Source organism: Protopterus annectens, chromosome 8.part0, assembly GCF_019279795.1.
Source record: "Protopterus annectens isolate FY-2018-M chromosome 8.part0, PAN1.0, whole genome shotgun sequence".
In the NCBI taxonomy this organism is placed as follows: domain Eukaryota; kingdom Metazoa; phylum Chordata; order Ceratodontiformes; family Protopteridae; genus Protopterus; species Protopterus annectens.
The window spans coordinates 323,638,828-323,655,534 of NC_056741.1; the positions used below are offsets into that span (position 1 = coordinate 323,638,828).

At 43.7% G+C, this 16,707-nt stretch overlaps 1 protein-coding gene across 1 annotated transcript in view; it reads right to left on the minus strand.

Annotated features, from left to right (window-relative positions):
• CCT3 (chaperonin containing TCP1 subunit 3) overlaps window positions 1-16,707 on the minus strand; it is a 1,145,726-nt gene that overhangs the window by 203,956 nt on the left and 925,063 nt on the right. Inside the window, 1 exon segment of the mRNA XM_044079187.1 lies at window positions 5,242-5,487. Within this exon segment, the coding sequence (XP_043935122.1) occupies window positions 5,242-5,487 (246 nt within the window).

Genomic DNA, 16,707 nt, shown 5'->3' on the forward strand with positions numbered 1-16,707 from the left:
GACAGTACGCATCCTGATCGTCTATCTAGCACATCCAGTCGTCCTTGCTCAGAAAGGGCAGAATGGACTGAAATTTGTTCAACACACTGAGATCTAAAATTGGTCTCCAGTCCCTTGTCTTTTGACCCTAAAAAGAATCTTGAGCAAGTTTCAGATTCTATTTGGTCTGGCGGGACCCTCTTGGATGATCTTTTTTTCTAGCAGCTTTTAGATTTCTAGCCCTGCTGCTTCTCTGACTGGGTGGAACATTGGGGATTTTCCTGTATAATGGAGGTGATGGGGAAAAGGGAATACAACCTCTGGATGTAATTCTCTGCACCCAAGTGGCTTTTATGTTTAGCCAGACTTCCCTTATGCAGAGATAAGGGACCCCCCCCCCGAATTTCTCCAGAGGAAAGCAATAGGGCTTCCCTTCAGGATCGCTGAATGGATCTGTAGAGAGACTCTAGACCCTTGGTTAAGCAGGCCTCCTCTGAAATGGGGGCATCTTCTCCCATTATCGCTCACCCTTCTGCCTCTGGGGGGAACTACCTCCACATCCATCCTAGAAAGGACACACAGACTTCCTGAACCATATATTTCAACTGCCCTGCTGATTTGTGGGAAAGGTCATTTGAGGGGGGTCAACAAATGCATGCCCACTGCAGATGGTGTCTTTCCATCTTTCTCACCCCTGGAGTGCGTCTCTTTTACAGTGGGGCCAAACAAGGAAGAGCCAAAGGGAGCACTGAAGAATGATGACTTGAAGGGCTCCGCAAAATCATACAGGTGCATCCTGGCATGCCTCCAGATGTAAACACCTGAACCCATGGTCCTCGAGACTCCTGCAGCATGCAATACGAGTCTCATGGATGACTTTGGAATAGATTGAAGGGTAGCCAACTGTGAGACCACAGAAGACTGAGCCTCAGCAGAAGTGGTCTCAAAGGGATTTTGAAAGTTCCTTGATCAAGTCCCTTTGCAGTCTCATGAAGTGTGCCAAGTAGTTCAGCGATCAGAGAGTAAAAGCCGTTGAAGTATATTACTTCCCAAATCTGTCCAGTGCCCTAAATTGTCTACTGGGGGGTGGACAGTGGAACTCTGTTACAAGAGTTCTTTCTTTATAGCTGCCTCCACGACCACTGCATCTATTGGTACCCCTTTACTCCAAATATTGTCTTCCTACCGGTTGAGCCAGAAACCCGTCTGGTCTCTTGGGGATCAGCTCAATTGCATCAGGTTCCTTCCACGCTCGCATAGAAACCAAATCAATGAGCTCAACAGCAGGCAGAGTAACCCATACAGTAGATGGGCCAGTCCCAAAGCTTCCAGAAATACTGACTCCTCAACAGTCAGGTTTTGGGCAGAATAACCACCCTTCTGTTTAAGTATCTCAAGAATGTCTCCAAATGATGTCATTGGGTGGTGATTTGGAAGACCCTTCTCCCTCATCGAAGTCTGTATCCTCAGTGATAGACTCTTGAGAAGAGTCCAAGTGCTTCCTTTTGCACTTTCTCTTCCTAGGGACGACTTCGATGGGATGATCCGGAGAAGTACCAGAAAATATGACAATACTCTGCTGGGTAGACTGGAAGCTTTGGGAAGGCTGTGCACCCATGGGGTAAGAATGTTGAGGATCATGGTGCAAAACCACCTGAGAGGCCGAGGGTGGATCCCAGGGGGAAGAACCCATCTGACCTACCAGAGCAGGGAAAACCCTCTTCACAATCTCAAAAATAGACCACTCGGGAGAGAAGGAAGTCAAACGTGAGAAAATGAATTTCTGGCTCGTCACTTCAATCTGCTCTGACAGAAATCCACCCAAGGCGGAAGCCAGAGCCCAGCTTTTCAGAGCCGAAGCTGCAAGAGGAAGCGGCAGCTCTGAAAACCTAAGTCGAACATATCCTTTCAGATCCGACTTCGAAGCTTTGGTTTCGATAGTCATCCAGATCTGAAGATGTCGAGGCAGATGCATACAGATTAACAGTTGGATCGGAAGACCATGCTCTCTTTGGATCCAACCTGGAATGCTCAGAGCTTTGACACAGGCTGGGTCAGAGAAGGAGTTATTAGTGGAATGGCTGATGGATAGCATTCCTGACCCAGAGTGGTAGGAATCATGAGACCTCCCGTCTGAATTTGCTCTGTGAAGAACCTCATCATCCTTTCTACATCTCCCTCCGTGAGGCTTCTGGAGGAACGAGAGAATACTACTGAAGGCAATTCTGACTGCTGTTCTAAAAATGGGGAGGGCACACCCTGGAAGGAACTAGATCTAAGCTCGGCTAATAGACAGCCTGTGGCAAGGGCTTAAGATCTAAGGAAGTCAGAGGCAGAGTACATTTCGTCAGATCAGAGGCTGTAGGGCTTGAAACATATCTAATCGGATTTGAAGACGGTCGGAACTCAAGTGACTTCAGATCCAATATTTCCTTCTTTTTCCTCAGTTCTGAAGTAGACACAGGAGAAACCAAAGGTCTGGACCATTTTGAAGGGTCCCTAGTTTTAGTCTTGGGAGAGTGAACTCCAAAATGGCTTGAGAAAAGAGAGTTGGTAACTAACCATTAAAAATTAACTTATTTCTTCTTTCCATCAAAGATCTGGGGTTGAACTCTCACATATGCCACAACCTTGGTTGAGGTGTTCAGACCCTAAACAGTAAACACACAGTGTGGACATCTTATACCCACATTTCTAACATTTTTTAAACCCTTTCCCAGACATTGTGTAAAGTAAATACTTATAACCAGATAAAAAGGAGACTCAAAAATTTGTGTCCTAAAATATCCAGACAGTGACCACCAAATACAATTACTGGAAGAAAGAAAAAGCCAGTAAGAATAAGCTAAGAGATTTTTGATAAAAGAAAAAAACAGAGAAAGGAAATGTTAACCAGAAAAATAAACAGGGTAAGAAAGGCCTACCAACAAAGGCTACACCATCTAGTGTAAAAAAAAAAAAAAAAAAAAAAAAAAAGTGTAGAAAAGTATATAAAAGTGACATCAGCCTTATAAACCGCTATAATCTGATTACCAACTGTATGATGAAGCTTCTGTTAATTTTTCTTGTGTGAACTTCACTACTAGATAAAATACAGAATATTATGCCTGGCAAGGGGCCTTTTACCCCAGACTACTCCTGTACCTAAAGGGTTTGGTTCTCGTATACCTGCACCAGGTACTAGAACAGCCCTCAAGGACGTATCTAACCCTCATTCCATAGTTGTCAGCAAAGCTGCACTACAGGGAGACAAAACAAAAGGTAAGTGGTGTGGGGCCAAGTAGTGGCCCCTAACAAAATCACTAACTGCAGCCAGAGGTATATTTTTGTTTTTTGGTTTCGTGGTGGTGGTGGTGGGGTGCCAGACTTGGGGAAAATCAAGTCAAAGGTAAGAACACAAGCCAGAATAAAAATTACAGTATTGGATAATGTATCACAATAAGCACTTAAAACTTTCTGGTGATAAGTATGCCCCACACAACTAAACTCTGCTAAAGTGTGCTAACATCACAAAAACATAGTTTGAAATGTTTCAGAATTATTTTACCACTGGCAGAAGTTAAAGAATTTCCAGTACACAAAGTCCAAACACTAAATCAACCAGGCCAAATCACTGCTACAAATTAGCTCACACCTTACCACTTCAAACCGACAAAATAATGTTTAATAGCAATTTAAACTATACTTTTTTCTCAGAGAAAGCAAAATCTGCACAGTAAATTCAAATAACTTAATTAATTATAAAATCACAATCTGATGTTAAAACACTCAGAGCAGAGTTATACATACAGTAAATGCACAAATGCAGAAAAAAGACAAAATTCTGCAATTTTTTTTTCTTGTCAAAATAACAAAATAAATCAGAAAAGTAAAGACAGACCTTTAGTATCTAAAAGCACACATACACATTACACTTTTAAGAGAAAAACTGAAAGCGTCTTTGAAAACAGTAAAAACAAACATTTGTCAAAGACAGAAGCAGACAACCCTAACTGCTACTGATGTAAGTAAGGATTAACATCATGTAGGCAGAAGAGATGTACCCTGTGTACTTATTTGCCTTCTCCTTAATGCTCTTCTTCACGGGGAAGTGGATGTCAAGATGTAGAGGACAAGCTCGAGGACATTGTAACACCAAGGGTAAGAGCTTCTCTTCCAGTCCAACTAATTTTGCAAGATAATGCTGCCTACATCTAAAAGTATTCTGAGCAAATCCCTGACAAACCATACACCCCCCTCAACATTGTGTTCAGTACATACACAAAAGACAACAGGTATGGGAAACAAAATGAACTGAAAAATACCAACATTACTATAATTTTGGACTCTGCCTCTGTGCTTTGTAGGTGTTTTTCAGTTCATCTGGTTTGGGGTTACACCACAGCCTGGAAGTCTTCTTTGGTAGGTATGGGAAACACTTATCTGAAATCTAATGACAATAGCATCTGCCTTTCTTGGCATCTGATATACACTAGTATCAGCAAAGAACTGGACGACCTAGACTACACAAGGCTAGAAGCAACTTCAAAACCAGAAATTAAAATGTGTTATGGTTCCACAATAGGATAATTAGCTATATTGAGTTCCAGAGCAGGTCAAACACTGGACAAGGGCCACAATCAAATCAAAGCAAAGCATATGCTGCAAATTGTGGCAAAAAGGATAAAGATGGCAAAAGCAGACGTAATTTACATACAGTGAGCATATTAAAGTTTCACTGTACAAACATCCACCATACCAATACAGGAAAGAATGCAAAGCCTTGGAAGTTGGGCCTTAAACGACTGAAATCTCAGTAGATAAGGCTGCTAAAGTAGTGACCTAAAAACAGAACATTCTGTAGCTCTTTGGTAAAGTACAAGTAAAAAAATATACTAACATTCAGCAGGCTTATATGACAGTCAGGGCCCCATGTAAGTGCTCACATTTTTCACCACTTTATGCCTGATTTCAGTCAGTTATGCAACAGGTACAACATACATATTTTATCTCCATGCAAGTGTCCGTAGTATGCAAATGCACTTTTCACAAGTGCAACAAACAAATGTAATATGTTACTGCCCAAATATGAAACATCCCCTCTTATTGCAGGTGAGCATGCAATAACGAAGGCTTGAAAACTATGACTGCATAAATGAGAGGACAAGGGATTTCACAGACATCTCAGCTGCGATTACTAAACAAATACAAAAATTCAAATTACTAAGGAAAAAACTGCTGCATAACTAGCGCTCTCCATCTCTTTGCAGAAGCAGGACTTACCCTTAGAGATGTCAGCACACGTATAGTACTGGCTCCACAGTTCTGAATAAGTGTCCTGGCAATGACCTCCAAGGCCTGTGCTACAGCACGGTATGGCCACTGTTCCACGCCAGTCATGGATTTTGACTTCTCAGTCAGGGCATGGGCAACTGCCATTTCAGTAGCCCCACCTCCAGGTACAAGATGTGGATCCAACAACACATTACGACAAACTTGCATGGCATCCTGTAAGTTCCGCTCTACCTCCTGTAAACAAAAAACACAGACAGTGATTTTGCCACATCCCTACCTGCATAACGTTAAATACTCTTCTGCTTCTACAAAAATTAAAGCATGTATCACAATGCATTCCCACAAACAGCTCATTGGCAAGTCCCCTTATCAGCATATGAATAAGAGAAGTAACAACAGTGCATAGGGAAGTATTAAAACAAGGTACTGGTGGTGCAGAAGCCCACCACAAAATGATATTGCAAGATACAGAAAAATTAAGGACAGACAGTTCCGCTAATCAACGATGAGAGTCTGTAGAGAGTCCTGGGCAGACAACAATAAAGAGTGAAACATGATTTTGAAGATGTGTTGACACTCCTGGTTATAAATGTGAAGGTACAAAATACAATACTTCTACCCATTTAACATCCAGATGATAGGATACCACCCATCAACATAAAGGTAGCAGGCAAGACTGAGGTTTAAAAACCACCACTGCCAATCAAGAGTGAAGTAATAAGGATGTAAATTAACCTTTGAAACAGACTTGCACACACCAAGTACAACCTAACCCCCCCCCCCACACACACACACACACACACACACACAGTACAAGTATCCACTGCCATCAAAGGTATGGGCTTAACCTCCTCATCCAGACTACACTGCAAACAAGCCAAATAAAGAGGTGAGTCTTTAGTCAATCACCTCCAGGCCTCTGTCTTGCCGGTCTCTCTGACCGTCAACGTCTTCCATAGCACCTTTGTCCCCAGTAACTGCCTTTCATACAAAAGCATTTGCTTGCTCTTTCACATATAATACTTCTAGGGAAGGCTGGCAAAATTCTCCAAACCCCCACAGCCATCTGACATGGTTGAACTACCACCACCACAGAAAAGCCAGAGATGTCCAGCTACTTCCTGTTATTAAGCCAAATATGAAATACAGCAATACTTCTTTCAATGGTAGAAGGCCCATAACTCTCAACCAACAGACTTTGAAAACAGGTAGAAAGGCTTTTGAAAAGTTGGTAACACCAGACCAAAAATCTGAGCAGGCACCTAGTATACAATTTGAATACTGTACAACACCTTTTCCTGCTTCCAGTACACGACTGTGGAATACTACTCAGAAAAACAATTTAAACTAGAGTGACAAAAATGACCCAAAGATATTAGCATCATCAAAGACTACATAAAATCTGTAAACTTTGTGAATGACATTTGCAAAAATGTACCTCACAAAGTCATTCCATTTTTCTTCTGAAAAAGGGAGATGTAATAAGGGTTCTTTTTCTTTCAATAATTGGTGCCACCAGTATTTTGGTCATAAAAAGGTAAATCATGTGAATGAGTAAATTAAGCCTGGAAAGTGGTATGGACCTTCAAAACAGGTAAGCCTATTTAACAGCTGTGCGCACGCCCAGAGCCTACTGTAAGTCTAATAGGAGACTTATGCCACCAACCCATAAACAGAGTAAATAATGATCACTCTCTTTGCAGACACCGAGTATATATTCCTATAAATAAATCCAAGCCACAACAGCTTAATAAGCTTAAAAACACACACACAAGTGGTAAATATCCAAGTTTCCTGGTTAAAGCTTACAACACAAATTTTTCCTAATTAAACAAAATATGTTCCTCAAATGGATGACACCCATATAAGTCAACATAGCAACTACCATCTCTTTTCGCATCATGAAGAGTTGTATACAATATCTTTTCCCAGCCCCAATATCCATGACAGCAAAGTCCTGTCGCTGAAGAAAAAGAACAAAAAAAAAAAATTGTCATACCAACCACTGTAAGACTGCCAAAATTAATCCAAGTCTGCTTCCTCTGAATCCTAAAGCCACCCTAGTGTCCCAGTGATGTGCATGTCATTTTAAGTATTCCAGGAAAATTGGCAATTACATCCCAAACGAAATGCAATTTCTGGAATTTCACCTTTGCAGCATTAACAGGAGATGGCAAGTTTGGAGATCCAACACAAACCAAAACCATTCCTTGTTGTTATATATTAAAGATTAGACACATTCCTTTTAGTTATTAAAACAATGACAAGAAAAATAAAATGCATTTTAACTTGGTATTACCCCTGGTTTCACAACTGCTTTGCTTTCCATTTTGCTCCACATTACCCTCAGCTTCACAATAAAGATACTATAGACCACAATAAACAGAGATGGAAAATAAATTGAGGGGATAAGGGGTAGTGGCATAAGAGGGAAGGGATAAAATGAGTGTGTGAAGGATGCTAGAGAAAATGGAGTATGGACAGAAAAAGGAGGAATAAGAAGCAGCATTAGCATCTTAGCAAAAAAGACTAAAGTGGAAAAAAGTGAAGTTTGTGGATGAATACATCTATACAGATGCCAAGAAGTAAACCACGAAACAGGATGAGAAATCAGAAAGACAATTAAAGCCCATGGTTAAGAAAAAAGCAATCTTAAGAAAGTTCATTATGCAAAAGCCAAGTGCAGCATTTCAGTGCTAGCGTTGGGAAACATTAATTAACTCAAAGGCGTCCCTTGTAAGGTAGATGGGGGAGGGGAATAAAAGGTAAAACGATGCACATAGTACGTAACAGAGAAAATGGACGGAAGGCAGGCAGGCATGGGCTAAAAGTGACCATGAAAATGGATGGGTTTAGCTTTAATTTCTCCAAGTCTTTTGGGCTTCTAATACCATGATGAGAATGGACCCCATTCCAAAGTCAAAGTACGATTAAAGTTCATGAAATTAATATTGTTTCAATCTTTGATGCCAGCCAAAAGTGCACTTCACTGCAGCCACAATGTGCCCAGTAATGACACCTGCAATTTGTATAGGGTTACATGTATTGGCAACATATCTAAATATGACTGTAGATTCTTTTATATAAGACCCGTTGCTCCAGCTACTGCTGGAACTGTCTGGGTATCTTTCTTCCACATTGCTCTCATTTCTGCCTGCAGATCCTGATTGTTTATGACTTTGTGTTTCTCTGTACGCAAGGCACTGTAGTCACTGGGTGTGGCAATTTCAATGAGCAAGGCTACTTTTGCCCTCTTTTCATGGACCACAATATCCGGTTTTCTACCACTTATCTTTTGAACTGTTGGCAATGGGTAATCCCATGTGATGTAAATTTCATCATTTTCTATGATGCTTTGTGGTTCATGTTTCCAGTGTTTTTCAGCAACATCAATACCATAATGTTTGCACAATCCTCAGTCCAACAGTCTTACCACATTATTATGCCTTACAGTATACAGTCCTTCTGCCATTAGTATGTCACAATTAGTAACAGGGTGTGCAATGGTTTCCAATTTGGTTTTACAAAACCTACATTGGTCTGTTTCTCCCACATGTTCAATGGTCTTTGTAAACCAGCGTGCATGTAGCCCACTATCTTGGGCCGCCAATATTAACCTTTCATCTCTTTGTTTGAATTTGTCTCTCCTTAACCATTCCTGTGTTTGTTCCTGATCAACATGCGGTTCTTCCAGACGTTTTCTACATTTGCAAGTATATTTATACATTTTCCACATTTCTTGCCTGCTCATCTGGTCCTTCACTTTACATTCTTTCTTTTGTTTTTTTGGTGCATTCAGTTGCTGCCGGATTTTTATTTACTTCTGGTTTGATTTCCATTCCTGTTTGACGCTGATATGCTTCCGCTAGATTAAGCAGAAGTCCTTAGATTTATTCTCCTTGTATACATTTTGAAAAAGTATTTATGAAGATCCTGTGGAACAAAACAAAGATGCTAAATGGACAGAAGTAAAATAATAAGAAATTTAAAGGTACAGAATATGAAACTGTATGAAGTAACAGCCAGAGAGATTGAAACAAAGTTAAGAAAAGCCTCCAATTGGAAAACCCCAGACACAGCTGGACTACCTGACTTCACATCTTTGCACAGAGATATAATTACGAGTAAGAAAAAAGTTATGTACTCACCATAGCATTCCATCTGAGTAGTTGTACTTTGTCTTCAACCTGTGGGTTATGGATCAGTATTAGATCCATCACAGTAGCATTTCCAGCATCTGACCCGAGCTCCAAGCTCCTCTCCTTACCCATAATGCCCAGTCTCCTTCCTCCATTCAGATCAAGTTTGCTGCCAAAAAACATCACACATTCCCAATCCAATAATATCGTGCCACCCGAAAATCCTGAGCCCAAGTACGACTAAGGACATTCCTGATGTAACCATCTCCATATATGGTCAGTATCACAGTGACAAGGTAGGGGGAAGGGGGGGGGGATGGTTGAAGACAAATGAAGTACAACTACTCAGATGGAACGTTATGGTGAGTACATAACTTCTTTATATGAAGTAGTTGACTTCATTTGGTCTTCAACCTGTGGGACAGAGCCCTCAGCTATCAAACACCTGTGTGGCCCTCATGGAAGGATAATCTGGAGCACCGTGGAGCCAAAGGATGCCCTGTTCCTGGATACAATATCTAATTTGTAATGTGAAATGAAGGCATGAGATGAGGACCAAGTGGCTACAAAGAGTACAGTTGTGTACACTTGCCATAAATGTAGATGTTAGAGTGTTCTCACTGCTGCTGTCATCACCATTGGGTTATCCATGCTGTGGCAGCCCTCAGTCGGTCCGAATACCAGAGTCAAGGTTTTGGGCGTCGACTCCTGTCGCTTGCTGGGTGACGTCAGGTCATCCGAGCTATAAAGGAGAGCAGGCAATGCCATTACCTCAATTTTTCTTGCATTAACCAACCAAAGAAGTCCAATGTTAATAATTAGTAGTAGTCCAGGGGTGAGGGACCCCTAAAGAAATGTCTCTAAGGACAGCAGAAAATCAGGGGAAGGGAAGCATGATTGCAGCAGTGAGAACACTCGAACATCTACATTTATGTTAAGTGTACACAACTGTACTATGTTCTTCGTTTCTCACTGCCGCAGTCATCACCATTGGGAAGATTCCCAAAGCTGAGTAGAAGATTGATGGAAACTTAAAATTGGGAGAGCATGCCCTGCAGAATTGCAGAGGCAAACCCAGCCCAAGCTTTTGAGAATAGATTCAGATGGTAATGCTTGGTGAAGGTGTGAACTGAAGTCCATGTGGCAGCTTCCAGGATGTCTTTGGTGGGTACCTCTCTAAGGAATGCTGTGGAAGTAGAGGTTGCCCTAGTGGAATGGGTTCTGATGGTCCCAGGGAGAGGTTTTCCATGCAAGTAGTAGCAAAATTGGATGCAGAGTGCTATCCATTTGGAAATGGTCTGTTTCGATAATGGTCTCCTCTGTGCCCCTGTTTTAAAGCTGACCAAGAGCTGGTCAGTTTTCCTGAATGTCTTTGTAAGATCCATATAAAATCTGAGTTGCCTGTGCACATCCAAAGAATGCAGTATCCTTTCCCCCTTGTTCGGAGGGTTAGGGAAGAAGGTGGGCAGGTGGATGGCCTGGTTGAGTGTAACATCCGAAACCACCTTTGGCATGAAGAAGGGGTTGGTTCTCAGGGAGACCCTGTCTGCATGGAATAAAAATGGCTCAATGGGCATTAAAGCTTGAAGCTCTGACACTCGCTGGCTGAAGTGATGGCCAGGAGAAAGGGAGTCTTCCAAGAGACGTACTTTAATTCTGAGGATGCTGCAGGCTCGAAGGAGGGCAGAGTAAGCTTTTCTAAAACATAGTTCAGATCCAACGCTGGGGTGGGCTGACTTCTGGGAGGCCTGATACTAGAGGTTCCTCTAAGGAATTGTTTGACAAGAGGATGGGAGAAAAAAAGAAGTTATGTCTTACCATAACGTTCCATCTATATTGTTGATCCTCATTCAGTCATTACGTATGGTATCAGTTCTGACCTCTGAACAGACCCGGCCATCTTCCAAGCTCACGTCAGCTACAAACTCACGAGCTAAACTCTTACCCAGAATTTCTCTCTACCTGTTACCTCAGATTGAGTTTTCAAGTCAAAGAAGGTAGAGGCTACCTCTGGTCAAATGACCTAAAAGAACCAGATGGTGAGATCCACAAGAAGCCACAGGAGGGAGGAGGGGGGAGGGTTTTTGTTAATCCTCATTCATGCCTTACGTATGGGACAGAGTGTCTAGCTACCTCTATTCCTGGGAAGCTCTCATGGAAGGACATTCCTGAGCACCATAGAACCAAAAGATGCTCTTCCCCTGGAGGCCAAATCCAATTTGTAATGATTGATGACGGTATGAGGCGTAGCCCAAGTTACAGATGTCATGTAAAGAAGCTCTGGCATGGAAGGCAGCAGAAGCTGCCACAGACCTTGTCGAATGAGCCTTTATGGTAGTAGGCAATGGGATATTACGGTGTGTATAAATGAAGGTCACACAGTCTTTTCAACCATTTAGCCAATGTGACCTTAGCAACATCAGATCCTAATTTAGGTCCAGAAAAGGCCAAAAATAACTGGTCAGATTTATGACAGGACCTAGTCCTGATCAAGAAGAAGCGAATTTGCCTGTGAATATCTAGGGTATGTAGCCAATACTCCCCTCTGTTTGAATGATTGTGAAAGAAAACTGGCAATTCAATGGTTTGATTAATGGACATTTCAGAGATCACTTTTGGCAGAAATTAAGAATTAGTTCTCAAAGACACTATCCTATGAAAAATCAAGTATGGACTCTTGATGCATAAGGCTTGAAGCTAAGAGATATGTCTGGCAGAAGTAAAGGCGACCAAAAACAAGGTTTTCCATGACAAATATTTGAGGTCGCAAGAAGAAGCTGTTTCGAAGGGTGGCATTATCAGAGCTTGTAGAACTAATGACAGGTCCCATGGTTGAATAGGATCTCTAAAACGGGGCTTCAAATGATTCACACCTTTTATGAAGGTCTTGCATAATTTGTGGCATGAGAGGAGTCTTGGACACCCTCATGGAAATTAGATATTGCAGCCAAATGAACTCTAATGGTTGAGGTCGATAGACCCGATTGAAATATGTCGGCCAGATACTCTAGTATTATCGACACAGATGCTGAGAAGGGATCTACTTGTTTTTCTTTCAGCCAAAAGATAAATCTTTTCCACTTGCTTAGATAAATAATTCAAGTGGAAGACTTATGAGATGCAATAAGAATGTCCCGTACTGGTAAAGAAAGATCATTCTGCCTGGCAATCAAGGGAATGGGAGGAGCCAAGCTGTGAGCTTCAGGCTGTCCAAGTTGGGATGAATCAGGTACTGCGGATGAGAGACCAACTCCGGGGATGGATGGAGGATCCATGGTTGATCTAGCAGGTGAGGCCAAAAGAAGGGGAACCAAATCTGACGAGGCCAATAAAGTGCTATGAGGATCACCTTGCTCTTCAACAGACAGGCTTTCTTCAGAAACTGGGGAATGAGGGGGACAGTTGGGAATGCATAAAGAAGACCCGAGGGCCAATCGTGGACTAAAGCGTCCCTGGGTGACTGTCCCAGACGGGGAATCAGGGCGAAGTAGTTGCTGCATTTGAAGTTGGTCTGGGATGCAAACAGGTCGCAGCAAGGATGGCACCAGTGGTGGAAGATATCCGCCACTATCAAGGGATTCAGGGACCACTCGTGAGGTTGTAGAAAGTACCTGCTGAGTCTGTCTGCTATCACGTTGGAACTCCCGGGAATGTGCGTAGCTAGAAGAAAACGGTTGGTAGCCATCGCCTATAGCCATATCCTCATGGCCTCTCGACAAAGAGGGTAAGATTTGGTTCGACCTTGTTTGATGTACCAGACCACCGCCGTGTTGTCTGATTGTATCTCAATCGTCCCAGATGCAGGGGATGGAATGCTTGCAAAGCCAGAAGCACCGCACTCAGCTCTAGAACATTTATATGCAGTTGGGCCTCCAATTCGGACCAAGTAACTTGGGCTGTCTGTCCCTGACACAGCCCCCCCACAACCCCATCAAGGAGGCGTCCGTGGTCACTGTAGACTTGGGCTGCTGGGGGGAGAAGGGGTGAGACCATTGTGATGGGTTGTGGGTCATCCACCAATGTAAATCCTGTTTGCACCTGTGGGTTACTCAAATCTTGGCTGAAAGAGGATGCTGAAAAGGATACCATTGGGTGAGCAGTAGCCATGGTAGAAGCCTCATATGAAACCTAGCCAGGGGGACAATGGTGAAGGAGGCTGCCATGGAACCCAACACTTGTATGACAGAGTGAGCTGTGGATTTCTCCCTTGAAAGGAATGGGATCAGTTGTTGCTTTATCCTTAGAGTTCTGTGCTCTGGAATGGATGCTCTGCAATTCTTTGTATCCAAGATGAACCCTATGAATTCTGTGCACTGAGATGGGGTGAGATTGGATTTTTGCCAGTTTATGGTTATGCCTAGCCTTTGTGCAGCAAGGAGAGAATATGCCAGGGCTTCTTCCAATACATGTCTGGTAGGGGCGGAGATGAGCCAGTCGTCTAGGTTATGGAAACACCTGGAATCCTTATAGTCACAAGTTAGCTGTGATGACTGCCATGCCATTTGTGAACACACTGGGGGCTGTAGAGAGTCCAAAGGGCAGTATTCAGAACTGGTAGTGACTGGCTCCCGCACGGAAGCGCAGAAATCTTCTTGATGGCCTGTCCACTTTTATGTGGTAGTACACATCTTGAAGATCTATCGAGCACATCCAATCGTCTTTTTCCAAAAGCGGGAGGATAGACTATTGTGACCATCTGGAAATTTTGTACTTTTACAAACTTGTTCAATACACAGACATAAAATTGCTCTCCAGTCCCTGGTTTTCTTTGGCACCAAAAATAGTCTTGAGTATAATCCAGATCCTATCTGGTCTGGAGGGACTATTTGGAGGACTCTTTCTTAGCAGCTTTTCTATCTCTAGTGCTGCTTCTTCCCTTGAACTGGGTGGAACGTCGGGAAGGTTTTTTGAAGGGACAGGACAAAGATCGAAAGGAATATGATAACCTCTGGTTATAATCCTTTGTACCCAAGAATCGGTGGTGATGGTTAGCCAGGCAGAGGGGTACAAGGAGAAACGACCCCCAACCACCTCCAGAGGAAAGGAGTTGGGCCGCTCTTCAGGAGCGCTGGTAGGATTGGCCAGGAAGAATGTCCCTGGAACCCTGGTTACACAGACCCCGTCTGCCCCAAAAGGGGAGTCTTCCCTGTGAGTTTCCTCCTCTGCCTCTAGGGAAAAACTCTGCCTGTGTGTCATGGAAAAGACCCTGAGACTTCTTGAACCATATCTTCCCATTCTTTTGGTTTCGGGAGAAAGCAAGTTGAGGGGAAGATTAACGGACAGCTACGGCAGAAAGGGTCTTACCGTCCTCTTCACATCTGGCCAGTGTGCTTTTAACTTTGGGTCCAAACGAGGAGGGTTCAATGGGAGCATTAAGAAAGGAGGCCTTAAAGGGTTCCGCGAAATTGCACAAGTGCATTCAGGCTTGTCATCTCAAGACCACAGCTGAACCCGCCGCTCTAGCTGCTCCCTCTGATGCGCGAGATATTAGTCGCATGGAGGAGTTAGATATTGACTCAATGGTGGCCAGCTGAGAGGCCACTTTGTCACGGACCTCATCAGACACGGCACCAGCCAAGGTTTCAGAGAGCTCGGAAATTAAATCCCTTTGAAGCCTGGTAAAGTGTGCCATATAATTCAGGGACGGATAGCAAAGGTCACTGATGCAAAGGTGTGCTTCCCTATCCTGTCCAGGGCCTGGGACTCTGTTGGGAGGATGGACAGTCTGGTTTTCCTCTTCCGCCAGATCCTTTTTGGTTGCAGTCGCCAGCACCAGAGCATCCACAAGAAGACCTTTAGACCAATGAGGATCCGTAGCAGGAGGGGACAAAATCTTATCTGGCGTCCGGGGAATAGCCTCAACGGTGTAAGGAGCCTTCCACGCAGAAGGGCGGGGAGATAGACAGCACAGTATCGCCAGCAGAAGCCAGAGCCTTCTCCATCAGTTGGAAGGCTGGTCCACCTGAAGAGGGGTGAGTGTCCAGGACAGGGGTCACCCCTCCCCTAAGTGGCTCAGCCTGCCGACCCGGAGTCCCCGGATGGCTGTGAAACAAATTACGCGTGTCACAACTATCATCCTGGGTCGTAGCAAAACTCTCCTGCCACGAAGGCAACTGTGGTTCCTTAGTGAGGTCCATAAAAGGAACTGTAGAGGGGAAAGACTGTGCTATATCAATGGACTTCAAATGCAGTGAAGGAGGAGAATAAGGGGGGGGGTCTTTGGCGATGGGTGATCACCTCCCAAGGAAGGATAAGTCTTGGGGGGCGGAATACCTCTGGCCAGAAGCACTTGATCCACAAGATGCAACACGTTGTGTTCAGAAAGGCTTCTAGTGGACCACACGGAGACAACTGAGGGAGATTGTCCACAAAAGAGACAAGCTCGGTGCCCACTTCACCAGTCTGCACTGAGAACAACGGTGCCTAGAGAGAGTGCACTGAGGAAATCATTGGTGCCGAGGTCATGGTATGTACTGACAAAAGGGTCCGTGCCGAAGTGGTTGCCGGTACCGAAGCTGGAACTGACAAAATTGGTGCCAATAACTGAGGCGTTGGTTCCGAGTAAGATGTCATAGCCGACACGGTCAAAGTCTGTGTCAACTGAAGTGTCGGTGCCGATGTAGTAGTCGCAGTAGTTTGAACCGAGGAGCCCCTCGGTACCGATATAGCAAAGGCTACAGTAGACGGAGCCGAAATCACTGACGGCGCCGAAGGCCTTGGTGCCGAGGGTCTAGGCACCGTAAGCGCTGGGGCCGTCGAGTGAGTTCCAAAGCAGAGACTTTAGCCTTCTTAGGTCTTGGTTGGCGGGAGTCCCCAGCCGGGGACGAAGGCAAAGTCTTTGCCTTTGTAGGATCATCCAATATTTTCTTATGGGCTCTAGGAGGGGTTGAAGCCTCCGACCCAGAAATAGCCTCTGAAAAGGGAGATTTAAGAAGTCCCTTCAGCAACAACTTATTTTTCCTCTCAAAGTTCTACTGGAAAAATTTTTACAAATACCACAGGGCGGGTCAACAGATAAGTGAGACACACCCAGGCAATAAACGCACAAAGAGTGTGATGTAGGTAATTTGTGTCCACAATCTGAACATCTTTTAAATCCTGGACTACCTTTTTTATCTGCCATGATACAAAAGGAGACAGAAGAAAGGGTACCAGCAATGGTAAGAAAGAATATCCGAAGGTAATGAAGAAAAGAAGGGTTTACCAGTGATGGCAAGGGAGAAAATACCTTGCAGTAAAATGGGCAGAGTAAAGAGAAGGAAACAAGAAAATATAGTTGCTAAATGCGATAGGGTAATTCAACAAATTAGAAACT